The 16,713-nt window shown below is 34.3% G+C and overlaps 1 protein-coding gene and 1 long non-coding RNA gene across 4 annotated transcripts in view; one reads left to right on the top strand and one right to left on the bottom strand.

Moving 5' to 3' along the window:
• The window catches only part of Ptp36e (Protein tyrosine phosphatase 36E), a 172,625-nt gene extending 155,949 nt beyond the window's left edge, over window positions 1-16,676 (top strand). Inside the window, exons 10-16 of one of the 2 annotated variants that reach the window (XM_064076881.1) lie at window positions 2,534-2,783; window positions 2,843-2,919; window positions 6,552-6,683; window positions 15,006-15,146; window positions 15,198-15,385; window positions 16,234-16,369; window positions 16,422-16,676. In XM_064076881.1, coding sequence (XP_063932951.1) covers window positions 2,534-2,783; window positions 2,843-2,919; window positions 6,552-6,683; window positions 15,006-15,146; window positions 15,198-15,385; window positions 16,234-16,369; window positions 16,422-16,517 — 1,020 coding nt within the window. In that variant the 3' untranslated portion in view covers window positions 16,518-16,676. The remainder of the gene's footprint in view (window positions 1-2,533; window positions 2,784-2,842; window positions 2,920-6,551; window positions 6,684-15,005; window positions 15,147-15,197; window positions 15,386-16,233; window positions 16,370-16,421) is intronic. The other variant, XM_064076882.1, reaches the window with a different exon arrangement.
• On the bottom strand, window positions 7,072-11,577 carry LOC135144748 (uncharacterized). 2 transcript variants are annotated; one of them, XR_010283221.1, is made up of 4 exons: window positions 11,247-11,577; window positions 7,607-7,862; window positions 7,205-7,534; window positions 7,072-7,147 (listed from the first exon to the last, which is right to left on the bottom strand). It is a non-coding gene; the product is annotated as an uncharacterized LOC135144748 (long non-coding RNA). The 2 variants fall into 2 exon arrangements; XR_010283220.1 differs by having other exon boundaries at window positions 7,108-7,534.
• Window positions 16,677-16,713: the final 37 nt, after the last annotated feature.

Raw genomic sequence — 16,713 nt, forward strand, 5'->3', positions numbered from 1 at the left:
TAGGTACCAAAAATCGGTCGTGCTCAAGAACACCATTTGTTTCTACAACGAATGATGAGCAGTAAAAAGTCGGTTTTACTTTTAATTGAAACTGAAAGTGTTTACATTGTTTTTGTTCGAACGTTTTGCCACCTACTGTTTAAAAGGTGGATCAGTCACTTCGTATCGAGAGTGGTTCGTGGGGGTTTTGCCCCATTCGATTTTTAGTACCTATGTATTCGTACTCGAAGAAAGTTAATGTTTCTGGAGTATTAACATTCGGGGGAACGTATTTTAAAGAAAATCGTGTTGTTTAAATTGTGGCATTTAAGATTTAAGTTTACTTTTTATCTGATGACTGACGAACAAATCCGCGCGAGAGTGTGTATCAGTTCAGCATGCAGTACCAATAGATCCTCAGAAAATTTTACGAGATTAGTACAGTATGAGTTTACAATCTTTAGTTACCTCTTTTATATCACTGATGTAGATAAAGAAAAGCAAGAGCCCTAATACGGAGACATACATTTACATCTTTTGCCACCGAATGCAACGAACTACTCAGTTCTGCAGCTCCTGGATCAAGAAAATAATAAAGAATTTTAAGATTGATTTTAAAAAACTCTTAGTGATGACTGATGAAACTAATTCAAGATGAAACCTTTAATGCTTGAAATATTAATGTCTTAGACACCATCATCATGGTTCCTAAAGCTTGGGAAAAAGTTTCTAAGAAAACTATAGTTAACAAAACGAAATCCCACTGACAAATTGCATACAAAATGTTCAAGTTATCGAGAGTGGGATATCATTAGAATTCTTTGAAGACTTTGTCATGTGGACCAGGAATTAACATCACTTCATTTAACTGCTGATCAAAAGCTGAATAAGATCTTGAATTTTGCCTATCATTTATTTCACAAGCTCAGCCAGCAATAGGAATTATTGCAAACTATATAACTTTCCAGTGATCGCCAAAACCCCTTCAAAACATTTCAGTATTAAAAAGAGTGATAGAAATAAAATATACTGTTACGAAATAAACCCATACGCCACCCCGGTACGACGTCTATGGGTTTTCTAGTATGTGCAGCGATGATAGGTGACTCATCGTCGGTGACGGCGGTCGCTAAAGAAAAGCCTGGAAACGGAAGTCGCTCATTCGGGAACAGTGAGAGTAGTCCAAACAATGGGAAAAGTGGAGTCTAGTCAAATCCATTCCCGTCGGAATTATTGTGTAGGTACATTATAGCTGTGTGATTAGTTGTGTAAATTTGACTTCCTAAGAAATAAATTGATGAGTTTTACCCACGCCGATTTTAAATTACCGATCAACGTAACAACGGAGTTCCCAAACAAACCAAAATTAATATCTTTTTAAGGTTAAGTGGAATAGCCTATGGCTAGACTTCGCCTATTATTATTTAATAAAGTCCTATTATTATTATTATTATTAATAATATTATCTTTCTCAAGTGGTAACTTTTTTGTAGTCGTTTTAATTGCACTCGAGCATGCTTTGTAAAAATACATGTAGGTATGTATTTTTTTATTTTTAGTAAATTATAAATCACATAATATAGTACATGTTCTGTACGTGTTACACCAATATGCATGTACTTATAGTGTGTAGTATGTTATGAAAGTAAATTTCGACATTATCAACCATAAATAACGACGTCTGGGTGTAACGACGAATATATTTGGTCATTAAAGATTGTTATTAGATAAAAAATTGCGAAAGTTGCTTCAGTTCGATTTTAATTCAAACATTAGATTGATGACTTTTTTATTTATGCAATAATTTGCAGATATAAAATCGACTTTTATTGACAGCGAACAGACAGCAACGGATGTCCCCAAATGGCACAACGCCATTTAACAGCATGAACTGGCGACAGAATAAAACACAAAAAGTACAAAGTTTTCTGACATTCTCTAGTAAATTTAAATGTATATGTAGTTACGTACTCACGGAAAACATTTCCCACCTCATTTTGAGACTAACAGCATATCGATATGAATTTTTTTCATAATCGGTTGAAGAATTATTTGCTGAAGATTTACTTCCATGTAATTCTCTTTGAATAAAAATTCAAAAATATTTATAAACCCCAATGCGCCTTCAGCAGTTCCTTATCGCGACAAAAAGACAACTGACGGAGACAGCCTCCGAAAAAAGCTTTCCTCATTTTCGATCAAACCAGGATAACAAAATTAAACGGGCGATATTATCAGTGTTGATCTCAATTCTGTTGATTAAAAATTGATTAAAGCCAGCAACAAGCATAATTTCTGTTTTGTCGTTTTTTTTGTACTTCGTATAAAAATAACACTTGGAAATGACTCTAGTTAAAATATAAATAAATATAAAAGAAAAACGCAAACCTATGTCGATGACTGCCAATAAAATATGCACAGTCTTTCACGTTTCGGCAGAATCGGTAACACTTTCCCCTTTCCAATAACATCTAAGATTGAAGGCCCGTCCATTTTGCGCTCAACATTTCAACTTCTTCTACACACAAAAATACTACAATTTACATTTCCCCAGGAACAATATAAATTCATCTACGACACCCTCGAAGAATATGTGACGTGCGGAAACTCCTGGTTTCCAGTCAGCGAGCTGTCTCAGAGACTCAAGCAGAAATCAGCCAAGAATCCAATTACGAAACTGAACGAATATCAGAGAGAATACACGCTCATATGCAAGCAGACCCCCAGGTTCACGATTGGTGACTGCGCCGGAGGACACAGAGGTGATAATCGCAAGAAAAACAGAGATGTGCTTATTGTTCCACGTAAGTTTATGTGACGTAGACTCGATTCCGCTCTAATTATTTGTTTTGTGTGTAAACAGCCGACAATTTCCGACCATATTTGACTTCATTCCAAGGGAATAATTACACGGATTACATTAACGCCGTGTTTGTGGATGTGAGTATGATTCAGGATGCTGAAGGGGATGATTCGTAGAGAAGGGTTGGGTTTAGAGGACAATTGTTGCTTTTGCTGCTCAGTGGGCGATAAAATCGCGAGAATTGCGGAGAACGTGGGTGAAATTGTTCATTTTTTAGTCCTTTAAGAGGTATGAGGTCTCGTAATTGGCGATTGACAGTACACAGTTGTCGAAATTGTCCCCTGAAAGTATTTTCTATAGCTGAAGGCAATTTCTACGTTTCGAATTGTTTTAAAAAAGAAATTATATGACTGAAACACTGAAAATATAAATTATTCATTGAAATTTAAATTACTAAAGGAGATTTTAAAATAAAACAACCTTTATAGCAGAAAATATTTTCCGATTATGTGTTTCGATGAATAACGAGTTTTTGAAAATGTATTAACAACTTAATATCTTTATAATACGTAAAATAAACCAGCAGCTGAAGTTATTAAGCGTTGTAATCCCGGAGTCAGAAGAGAATTTTTTGGTCACAATACAAAAATGTAATTCTCTGTCTGAATACCTTCGCTCTGGGTTCTCATAATCTCATTTTAAAATATATAGCTGTTGCAAGTAGATTGAACACAGTTCAGACGGCTAAAAAATTCTGTTTTACAATTTTTTACTTATAAATCAACAGACTAGCGAAATGTTGGTCTAAGTTCATCGGTAAGATTTCAGGCACTGTCTTCAAACAACTAAACTCTAAAAAACCAACCCAAAGTTACATTTATCTGTTTATTAGTAAGCTCAAAAAGGATGGAGTCAACGTTTTATGTTCCAGTTCAATATTTAATAATCTATTCATGAAATTGACCGAAAAGTTGCACTTGATCTTGCAGATTCAGGTAATATATCAGTATAAGCCAGTTTCCATGAACAAGAGAGATAAAGTACACTTTAAGATGGGTTTCTATCACGATGTTTGCTTTATCACATAAATCTTTCGGCTCTTCACTGTTTTGTCTTATAAACCAATCAATTTAAATTTGCAAATGCAGTTGGCTGACATGGATTTGGCGGAAGGAATGAACGTGAAATTTTCTCGAGACGAATAACCTTTACGTAGCGAATTGTTTTTTAAGAAAAACGAAATCGATTATATTGTTAGGTTGAACGGGTATTTAAAATTGGCGTGGCTAAAACGCAATTTATTTCTTAGGAACTCGAATTTACACGACTTATTACACAGCTATTATTTACAAAATAATTCCGACTGGAATGGATTCGACTAGACTCTACTTCTCCCATTGTCTGGACATAACTCTGCCTGCTCCCGACGGTGGTTCCCCTTTAAAGAGCCACGCGGTCTTTCTTGAAACGCTTCCGTCACCGCTTCTAGACTTGTCTGGAGCACCTATTCGCGACTTCCGCTTCCAGGCGTTTCTCCGGCCGCCGTCATCGACAATGAGTCATCATTGGCGTACATACTAAAACCCATAGGCATCGTACCGAACCGGGGTATGAGTTTATTGCGTAACGATATCATCTCAAACCATTCAAGATTATAAATAATGGTGTCAACAGGATCGATGTAGGAAGCGACCCCAGTTGCTCAGAATCAAAGTATATATAAAAATGTACAATAGAAAGAAAGAGGAAATTATACAATCCAAAAATTATAATAGAAAAGGAAGAACACTTTCATGAAAAAATCACTCAAAAGTCAAATAACTATCCCACATACAAGCATACTATCATAAAAAAATGCAGATCCACTAACCAAAACTATTTGAGAAGCATCAGAGGTAATCCAAATAAAGAGGAAAAGTACGTCAAAAGAAATAAGTGACAACACAACAGCACTCTGTGAAACTCGAAGACAACTTAAAGTAGATCCAGACCTGAATCTTGAAGAGAGGTCAGAGTTGAACAAACTGATCAAAATGGAAATTTCAGGCACTATAATACCAAAATTGTAAAAAATAACAGGGAAATGTAGAAACCCAAAGATTTTCAAAAACGAATATTAATCGACAAGAAACATATCGCATGGAAGGATTAAATGGACAATTAAATGATAAGAAATCTTGAACTAAGTGGAAAACAACTATACATAACTCTATACAACCAAAACTTATCCAGATCCTTAATAGAAGGAAAAAAAGGAAAAAGGAAGAATTGAAATTTACAGACCCTTATCTCCTGTCGCAATTTTTTTTTTCACAAAAATATTAGCGAACAGAATGACTACTGATCCACAGTCTCGTGAACGTGAACTAACATTCATTAATTTTCTTTAAATCTTCTTTATAAACAATTATAAACAAAAAAAGAGAAAACTACGAAATTACTTTTTACAGAAATACTGTGAGACTTGCTTTGAAACATTGTGAAATGAGATCATTAAATTCTTGGAAGGAATAAACTGATAAATTCTGATTAGCTATTTAGCATTTTCTAATTTCTTAATAAGTTTAAAGCGTTTGGTAAAATTTCGTTTTTGTAAAAAAATAGTAAAATTTTGATTTTTTTCCAAAAATTTGTAAGTGCATATAAGATTAAAGTAAGCAGTAAACTACAGATATAGAACGGCATTCCTTTGCACATTTTAAATAAGATTTCCTCCTTAAAATTTTGAGGAAACTTCATCAAATTTTTGGCGGAAGATGAAAACAGAAATTTTGGTCAACATTTTACCCTTTATAGGACGTTAATTTTAATGTAGAGCAACAATTTCACAGTAATCTCTTTGGTTATTTCAAAAATTACTTTTCTAATAAGATCGCCAACTAGCAAGCAATTGATAGATGAAAGATTTAATTTTTCCAATTCTAGGATCCATGGAACATGAAAAAATATGAAAATATCCATTCTTCAAATCTATCGTAAGCTGCTGTGAGGATGTATGACATATATATTTTTTTAATAAAAATATATTTTTGTTGTAAAACGAAACATTTACAAATAATGTTTTAAATACCTTAATTAACAAACTATTGAGTTCTAGCACTCAATATTAAAATTTTTGGTTTTGTTTTAACTTTTTGTTTAACTGGCAATTTCCGACACTATTGGCCTGATAAATGTGAAATATCATGTAATAGTAATACGCAAATCAAAATTTATCTAATCGTCTCCATTTGATGACGTCATTTCAACATTTTGCTACGTAACTCCTATTTAAAATGTGCAAGACAATGCAAATCCGCCTATATTTTTAACCTAGTGTATTTACTTAGGTTTTAGGGAAAAAAATCAAAATTACCTATACAACAAATTATATGGTCAATTTTGTAGTAGTTTATTTAAGAAGGTGTTTAGATATTGCAGTGTTTGTTCGAGTACACTTATGAACAACCAAAATGTTTCAGTAAAAACATAAACACATATTTTACATTGCCAATGCGAGATTAAATGTACCACTCTTTCAGTATACTGAATAGTATTATTTTATTTAATCACTTCATGATACGATATATGTATTTGGAAAAATTATACAAGTAAATATCGTTTTAACTAAAACATCTTCAATATTTTCAAGAAAAAAAAAAGAAACTTCGCCATTTAGACCGCAGACCTCTAAACCAGCCCCTGATGACACCAAGCTCCGCTTAAACCCGTAACCACTTCATTTCTCCTCTCACAAGTCCTCCTATTATGTAAATTGTTGTTATTCTAGGGTTACACAAAGCCTAGAGAATACATAGTCACGGAATGGCCTTTAAAATCAACATGCGGAGAATTCTGGTCGCTGGTGTACGACTACGAGTGCTCTGCTGTAGTCATCCTTTGTGTTCCTCCGCATAATTCGGTAAGTAGCAACCAAAGTAGATTACAGCTTACGAATTATGTAAATGAAGACTAATGCACTATACCGAGTCTCGATTACTAATAAATTTACAATTTTTGCGCAGTACATCGCGAAACTTTGCACTTAAACATCAAAGCGGTAGCCCAGCCAGCGTTTATACATTAAATTTCTACAATAAATTTTCGTTGTGGCACTATTACCATCTATCTTTATTCCTGTTCTGGGGAGAGTACATCCATATTAACGAGCTAAATTTTCAAAGTTATAAATGCCTTCCTAGTTTAGTTTGGTCAGAATATTTCAACGGGCAGCGAATCCTTTAGGAAAATTGGAAAGTTGGGAACTAGAAATGAAATTGTTATACGGTTCGTCTTTTATTCATACTTTTTCTCTTAAAATAATGTAAATCAGTTAGTTTCACCCTTGCACCCAGTTATTTCTTATCTAGCACAAGATCGCTATGACTAAAAAATAATAATTAAAACAATGATACGTGTTGAAATGGGGATTGCTGAAGTAACCTGAAGATTTTGTTTTCTAATGCAAAGTAATTCTTCTTCAGTTGTTTGTTCCGCTTCTTGTTAATAATTTTCGTCTTGTTAATCTGGTTATAAAAGGCAAGACAGAAACTTGAACTGAAGCTAAATCCGATCTGTAGTGGTAAGCACTTTCCCAGGGGATTATAATAATTACGCTCCTCTGACACTCAATATAGAGAGAATTTCACCCAGATTATCAAATGCCTGTACCGTACTTTTAAGACCGTTTATGCATTCCTGAACACTGTCTGCCTTGAGCCGTCTCATACTTTTCCAATTTTAATGAGAATATAAATCGAGTCTTCAGTAAAACTGGAACAAAACAAGATTCATTCATTTACGTGATCTACATTTGCCGTTTTAGACTTCAACTGCATTACTTACGTTTCTCTTCTTATTTTGCGTTAATGAAACGGCTTACTACCAAAATCGGAATCCGCGGCGGCGGTTTCTGTTGAATTCCAAATGTCCGTAGATTTTATGGTTTGCAAAACAAGAAGGAGCACAAAGAGAATAACCAGATTTGTGAGGCATGTGAAAGATGTGTTGCAAGTCTATACTGGCTGTCCCAGAGTTTGTTTTACAGTCAAGGTCTTGTTTATTGCGGAAGTTTTACGGACCTTCGGTAACATCTAAAGTCCTACCGGGTTTAATAATAATAATAATAATAAGTTTTTATTTATCCAACGGGCGTAGCCTACATAGGAAATATAGTACAAAGAAAAGAAAAAAAAATCTTAATACAATAACTTACATTAAATTACAAAAATAACAAATGAATTACACATAATAACAATAAACTATAACCAACAAATGACTTAAACCATATTACAAATTACCAGACAGTGCTAATTTTGATTTAGTACCAAAAACACTTCGTGAAACGGCAAAAATGTCGGCATAATACTGAATGCTATGATATAAACGACACATTCTATATACTGGAGAATTGTTGTGTTGATTTGTTCGAGCTAGACCCAGTACAAAAGTCCTTGAGTTTCTAGCTTCGAGGCGAGGAACATTGAAATGTATTGCACTAAATAAAGAACTGTCACAAATTTCATTATGAAGAAGTCTGTATAGAAATAGTAGAGAGGGTAGATCTCGTCTACTACTAATAAGAGGACTAACTTGGAATTCGTTTAACAATTCGTTATGTGAAAATCCTTGAAACAGGACGTTTACACCGTGCTTACGATAAAATACAAATTTACAAAATTTTCACAAAGTACATCACAAAAAGAAAACATGAATAAATTTAAGTGAAATCTTTATCGGAATTTATAAAGATACAGTATTTCGTATTTCCGTTCCTTGACATATAAAAAAACAACAAAATAACTGGTATTAAGCTCTTCAAGGTAAACTAATAATGTCAATAATTTGTGAAAAAGAGGATTTGAGATATCCTAGAAATAGGTATTTGAATTAGTGATCGTGAGTCCAGAATTAAAGTGAGAAAATAGAGAAAATAGAAAATAGGTAAATTCATTCATGTCCAAGCTCTGAAGCTCATCACAGCCATGCGGTTTCCGAGCAATTGCCGGTGGCTGTCCAGGATTCCCACGTGACTCTTGATACCACCTCATAAGAAGTCGTAAAAATTCTTCAAAACACATGGAATGCAAACATATTGATTTTTTTTTGCTACAACATTTTAATCCTTAATTTAAGCTCACATATGTAGGTATATGTATTTTGTGTAGCATTATCTTTGAAAATACGCATCTTACGTTAACTGACAGTCGTTTCTTGTTTCGAACCTCAAATACAAATTACAGAAATATTACTCTTTATAAAACGTGTTTATTGCGATTCTTATTAAAATGAAATAACTCTGTGCCTCAAATATTTATCTTTTCAAACATTAACGACATGCATTGGCAGTAAAAGAAATTTTGATCTTCTTCTTTGTGTTATATCACAACAGTGGGTAGATGATATAGTTCTTAACTCTTGAGTTAGTCGAAAATTATATAACTTTCTTTGCATCTTCTGTTTTTCGTTGATTTCAAACTTTGTTTGAGCAGTGTGAATACAAACTGCATGCAATATTTGTGTTGACAAATTTTGGTTATCGTTTTTCGGAAATTATCAGTGTGATAGATAAACAAATGATCGATACACGTAAACTGAAAACCGACAATTTTCACAAGCTAGAAACATTATTAAAAATCATAAATGAAGTTAGATTTTAACAAATTCATAATTTACATGGTGAGCGACCCGAGCTTCAAAGTTGTTACCGCCCTAAAGCATTCACTGTATTTTGTACACTGCCTCACTATTTCACCCAACAGAGAGATTTGCTTAAAAAATCTGGGATATCGAGTAGTATAGTCTCAGGCTGTGGTTTATAAAACTTAAAAATGAACGTGTCAGTCTTATTTAGAATACTGCAAATGCTGTTACAATCATACCTAAGTGTATTCCTTGTGAAATTTCTAGATTCCTGGGGTAAAAACTCAAAACCACAAGTACAAATTTGTATTTAAGAATTTTATTTTTTTGATGACAACTGCTACATATAAATTAGATAAATCGAAGCGGATTCATAAACCATAATAAGTTTAGGATTGTTATTTTATAAAATTTAAATAGCATTTACCATGCAATTTTTTGTGGTGGCGGATGATCAAAAAATTTTGGCTAGCATTTTAGCGTCTAAATGATTTTAGCAACATACGTATAAAATTCTAGAACAATCGATCTGGTAGTTTCGGAGATTATCTGTCTAATGAAAATCGAGACAGACGACAGACAAACAGAAACGGGTAACTTATTTTTTATACTCTGGAGAGTCATGAAACATCGAGGAAACATAGAAGTAGCCATTCGCCGGCTAGAACCTGTTACAATGCTTCCTTAGTTTACGCACGGGAAGTAAAAATGCTATTATAGTCACCTCTAAATGTCTTCCGTCTGAAGTTTTATTTGAAACTGGAAGAAACCTGTCTATTCCTTGTTCTACATTCTACAATTCAGAAAATATAATTTAGCTTTTCAAATCTAATTTATGTTTTGTAAACACTGCTTATAACAGTGTCAGTCTACTCGCAGTTTTTTTTTATTAAAAAAAAAACTGATCTTGTAGATTCACCTCATTCAGTTCCACAACAAATACCACTCTAAAAATGCCATTAAAATCACCCTCCAGTGTCTTCCATGTGAACTTTTAGTCGAAATTGGCATAAACACAACCCTTCAGTGGCACTCATCTTAAGTGTGTCTAAAATTTAAAATATTTTAGATTTTCGTAACTTTTGAATAAAGAAAAAAACTAATCTTGTCACAGACACATCTAATTCCGTTTTCAAGAAATACAAGTCTGCAAATGATATTACAGTCGCCCCCAAGTCTCTTCCATGTGAAATATTAGTCAAAAATAGCAAAAACATATCCATTTAGTGCTACCTATTTGAGTGACCTATGCTGTTTAAATTAAAAAAACATTGGTACTACGGCTTTTCAAGCACTCTCGATGTGTACAAAAAAAAGAATGTTGTAGCAAACTCACCTCAATCCGTTTCGAATAAATATAAGTGTAAAAATGCTATTACAGTCGCCCTCACATGCTTTTGTGTGAAATTTTAATAGCAACTTACAGAAACGTATCCATTCCTTGTAACCTGTGTTGCTTATGTATGATGTTTAAAATTAAAATATAATGGTAATGTTGTTTAAAAAAATGGTTGAAGGTTATTTGGAGAGAACTTCCCTCGACTTTGAAATACAATCCAACAAATCCCACTTCTTTGAAAAATAGCAACAACAGTGTAAAAAGCAAAAAAAAACTGACTAGAGATTCCAACATGCGTGACCTTCGCGTTAAAACTCCAAATTCGCCCACTGTAACCAATAAGCCATTGAATTTCCTTGTGCAAGATTCGCTTATATTAGTATAAAAGGTCACGATATAATTTCAATTATTTGCGAAAATATGGACGCCTCCGAAAAAAACTGAAGGCGGATTCATAAGTTACAAATACAGGAATTTATTGCATAAAATTTAAATTCTACTTACTATGAAAATTTTTAAGGGCACATTTTTGGTAGGGATGATTAGGCAAATTTTGGTTAGCATTACACCATCTACTCCATATACCTAAAACACACATAAAATTTTACGACAATCGGTCCATTAGTTTCGGAGATTATCTGCCTAATAACAATCGACACAGCAATACGACAGGCAGATGGAAAGGGGAGTCCTATGTTTCTGTACTCTAGAGATCATGAAACGTCGAGAAAATATGAAAGTAACCATTCGTCGAATGAACTCTATTATAATATTTACTTCCTAGCCTATGCTCGGGAAGTAAAAAGATATTATTAATCAAAAATTTCTAACTGAAGAGAATGAAGACCAAAACAAGAAATCTCATGCAGATGTACAGTTGTATTTCCCCGATAAAGATTGCGAGTAGAGAAAAATAAGGAAAAAGAATGCGTTAAGCTGAACCTTATTACGCAATAAATATTGATGGGATGTGGGAAAACGCAACATAAAACAAAGTATTTTTCCTCTACAAGGAATTTTTGACGAAGATGAAATACTTAATTACCAAAATGACAAATTGTTTGTTATTACTAAATTGACTCAAAATTCTTTAGTGGGTATAGTTTAATTTATGAGAAGCACAATCATTGTTGTAAGATTTCTTGAAAGTAAGAAGGTAAAATTTGCTAAATAAGGTTTTTTGTCTACAGAGTACAGGAAATATCTAATAATAGTCAAATAAAAATTTACAAGATTTCATGGACATCTTTGCTCCATTCCTTCTATTTCTTAAATTTGAAAAAAAATCTCCTTTATATTATTAACGTGGTAAAATCCATAACACATTAGTATCGAGGTTGATAACCTGCCAAATATCCGCCTCCATCAATCATCGTCACCATCTTTTCTTTTCGGTACTCGGACAAAGATTCCATCGTCGCATTTCTTCCACCTGCTGAAAGTTTACTCACGAGTCATAATCGTTAACGACCTAAAATCAATTAAAACAAAACTTCCTGCTTAAGTTCTAAGCTTCAAAACTGAAACCCGAAGCCCTTCATCCAAAATATGGCTTTTATAACTTCACGAGTTTGTATTCTAATTGATAAAGCCCTGCCTGTACGAAAAATAACTCAAACTCCGGATTCCGAGCATTTAATACACTTTCATGACCAACTGTTTATCTTTTATCTCATCATCTCATCATTCTCCAAACTAACAGCGCAATAAATTTCGCACGTCTCTTCTATTAGCACAGCATTTTTCAGTAAACAAATAATCCACGAGAATAAATAGCCTCGGTATGCATGCCCTAAATTCCGCTAAATCGCTCGAATGGTGCAGGTAACACCTCACAGTGGGACGAAGTCAAAACTATATGGCCAAAATTTAGAATCACTTCATGAAATCAATTGCATTGATTTAATTTTAAAACACAGTATTTTTATAAGTCACCGCATACACACAAAATGATTTCTAAGCTGACAAAATTTGCAATACTTTAAAAATGTTTTATTTAATGTAAAGTACAAACTATAAGTAAAAGGTAAGTAATGACTGAGTAGGAATAATGTCCATAATATGTGTTTAGTTAATACGAAGCTGAGGAGACTGAAATTACTTATTTACCACCTATTCGTATAATGCTATTGAAAAGTAAACAAAAATAAAAATGAAAAATGTGTGCGCCTTAGATAATAATCTAAACAGTTTTGAAACGTACTCGTACAACTAATAGTAAATAATGCCTCAAATATCTGGTCACCTTATTCTTCACAATTTTGGCCTGGTATTTGCAGCTTTGTCCCACTGTGCACCGGCCCGACAGAATTCCTATCAAACCCTGATCTACAATGACTTTGGTAACGGCGAGTACATGCCAAAACCATAAGCACTCAATAATAGAACTTTGTTCATGACACCTTAATAGATGAGAATGTACGTCGAAATTTCCGCTTGTCCGCATGCATTATATTATACTAGATGCTACGTGATTTAACTTTCAATTATGCAGCTGAAACATGAGAGGTTTGCTTGGAACTCTTTTGTATGACCGCGTGACATGTTACGCTTGCTTTCGCACTTAATCAGATTATCGACGATTTAATCGCTCTTGAAACTCCTACAGAGTGGAACATAATTTCCATTTTTTAAAGATCATAAAAACAATTGAGTAACGTGTTGGGCGTGACAGCTGCCAATCAGTGGTAAATTAAGCTTTATGTGGGCGCTAGACCACTAGAAAACACGCATCTTCAATAAGGGCACAATTTAGTTTGATTCAAATCATAATCAGTCATGTGAGACAAAACAGGCATTTAAATGTTTAAAATAAACTCATATACTGAACAATTTTTTGGCTTCTGCCTGCACGCACAAGATTTTTTTAATCTAAGAAACCAGAACACGTATATCTATTTACGTAGATGTACTTACCTTGAATCAAACTCAACTGCTCCGAACTTTTTCTAAATACAATTAATTAATCCTCACACGGAGTCATGATGCGTGCACATTCTTCAGTGCAGCCAACTTATGTCCAGGGCTCCAACACCGCGGAGTAACCCTTATGCGTGCAAGCTTTGGACTGTGAACGTCAAGGCCGGAAATTTACGTTGACGGTTAATGTTATGAAAATTTGCTTTAAAGTTTACCGTCACCCTTGCAATAAATTTACAACTATGGGTTAATCAAACATCGCCTATAAACCACCAAATCACTAAATATAAGTGACCATTAGCGCTCCCAGAATTTACTCCCATGGATGCGAGTCCTGCTTATGACCACCCTAAAAACACAAACAGTGTTGCAATCTTATTTGAATGACAGAGCTTCGTTAATTTCACAACTAGTCTGTCAGTTGTTTAGAATTATTATATATCTAGTTTGCCGTACAATTCAAATTTTATAATAAAGCATTTTAGACACTTATCATGGATATAAAACCCTGCACCAGGAGTGTGTATTTTATTTATAGTAGACCAAAAGCTATAAGGTTATAGGGCCATCATAAAATTATCCCATTCTGTTTAAGTTAAGTTGTTTACAATAGAAAAGGTTTTAGGGTCGTAAATAACGTATCCACTGCAGCTCGACCGGCTGTTGTTGTTTCATTCAGGGGCGGCTTTCACTAAATACGAGTATGTAATTCGACCACTCCATTATTTCTTTACTACCTGCAGCCGCTGAGGGTTCCGAAATAACCACTCGCTTTGAAAGCCGAACCTGTTAAATGTGAGCAAGAAATGTTTAGAAGACGATTTATTGCCAACCGGTAAGCTTAGTGCGAACCACACAAACGGGGTATTTATTTGCGGTCAACTACTTTTATGATGGTCATATAACCTTATAACTTTTGGACTAGTATACATAACAGAGTGTTTGGGATCTAAATGGTATCCTTTTTCAATCAAAAGAAACATCAAATTGTCATTCTACAAGCTTTAAACAACTTAATAACTATTTAACTTAGCGACTTCTTATTACTTTTACGGAGATAAATGATACCAAACACATGTAACTGTGGGTGTACTTTCTCTTTTAAACCACGCTGACCCTTAACAAATTCAATACAGTAAATCAGAACTGTTTCTCGACTTTTCGCCCTTGAAGGAATAGAACATAATTTATACAACCACACTAAGGAACCAGTCTTACCACTACCTGTAACCCCAAGATACAAGGATACAACACACATTTTTACATCACATCCGTTTTTCCATGAGACACTTTTAGCCATAATTATGTTCCACCTGTCATTAACTACGTTTCGATTAAAAATAGGTTCTGTCGCAGCAACAATTCCCGTCATTTTGGCCAGAAGGACGAACTCCTAAAAAATATGGACCGGTTTTTACCATAGACCATATCTCGCACAATCACTACACCAATATCAAAACATGGGTTTTTCGAATCAACAAGAAGGTTTGTTCATTTCATAATTCTGTTTCGTTTGGTAAATTTTGTTTCTTTCAGATCGTCTCGCTTACAGAATTGATGGCAGGGGTGAAGGCACCTCCAAAAACCGTCCAGTTGTTCCAACTAACCTGCTGGCCTATGGGGCACAAAGTGCCTACTTCGACCAACTCTTTGGTAGAGCTTATGAACATGGTGGAAAGGTGGAGGCAGCGGACTGAATATGGACCTGTGTGCGTCGTGTCGCCGTAAGTTTAACGTTAAGCCTGGCGTCCGGTTCGGTTTCGCCCTATACTATATACCTATACTGAAAATATCGTCGTGGTTTCCGGAGTTGCATTTTAAAAATACGAGATATATCGCTTTAAAAAAAATATATTTCGAATTAACAAACTTCAGTCTAGGGGACCTCCATATTTATATAAATATCTAGTATGCATTTTTACAAAAAAAAATTCTAAAGTTGACCAACTTTTACATCACACTTTAACCGGCACATTGATGCATTTTTTGACGAAGTGCTGAAGTTGTTTGCATTCTGAGATAGGAGTTCCCCTGGGGAAAAGTGTCAGCTTTATTTTGATACCATTTATAATCCTAAAAAATCCACGACTGAGGTAAATAACTCGCGAAAAGTCAGATTCTATTGAAACGAGAAATCGGCATTAAACTAGCTGTGATGCGGTAGCAGAATAAAGATTTACTTAGATTCTGATTTGGTTGCAGACTTCAGTATTTTTAAAATGCAACTCCGGAAACTACGACGTTTTCAATGTATTTAGTATTGGGCGAAACCGAACCAGACGCCAGCCTTAACATTACATATAAAAAATATGGATGGCGGATGTGTTAAAGTGCAGCGCAAACAGCGTAATTGCCATTTAATATCATAATGTTTGCACATTTAATTCTGAAGCAACTCGATCTTGAAATCGGCTCTCTTCCCCCTGATCGAGAGAGATGGTGATGGGAGCCGTAGGTGGGATATAGATTGGGAAGTAATCAGTAAGCTTAGCCTGAGCGATTGCTAACAATGATTAATTATTTTTTTGGAGAACCAACGTAATTATTAAAGTACTTTTTTACGGTTGTTTAGAGATGGGCGAAGCCGATGTGGCATTTACTGTGCTGCAAATGCCTGCATCGAGCAAGTCATCCAGCACGGCGAAGTCGATATTTTCCAGGCTGTCAGGACCGTTAGAAGACACAGACCTCAACTGATTGAAAATATCGTGAGTTTCTTTATTGTATCCAATCAATAAATCTGATTACGGCTTTTTGCAGACGGAATACAAATACTGTTACGATGTGGTACTCCATTACGTCCTCCATTACTTACAAAAAGACTTGGAAGAGATCAAGATCAAGTCTAAAAATTAAGCTTCAGACAAGTCAACAATTCGAGGCCAAATAAACTGTGAAATGTAAACGTAAGGAGAATATTTTGAATAAAAGTAAACCGCTATGTATATTTTTGTTACTTTGCCTTAGATTACTAAATTTATTGTATTGTATATTAAACTCTGTTAATAAAGGAAATGTTGTGTTATAATTTTTAAAATAAAAGTAAACGATG

The sequence above is a fragment of the Zophobas morio genome, unplaced genomic scaffold (assembly GCF_036711695.1).
Source record: "Zophobas morio isolate AGI-343-1 ecotype UQ-CSIRO unplaced genomic scaffold, CSIRO_AGI_Zmor_V1 ptg000108l, whole genome shotgun sequence".
Lineage (NCBI taxonomy): Eukaryota > Metazoa > Arthropoda > Insecta > Coleoptera > Tenebrionidae > Zophobas > Zophobas morio.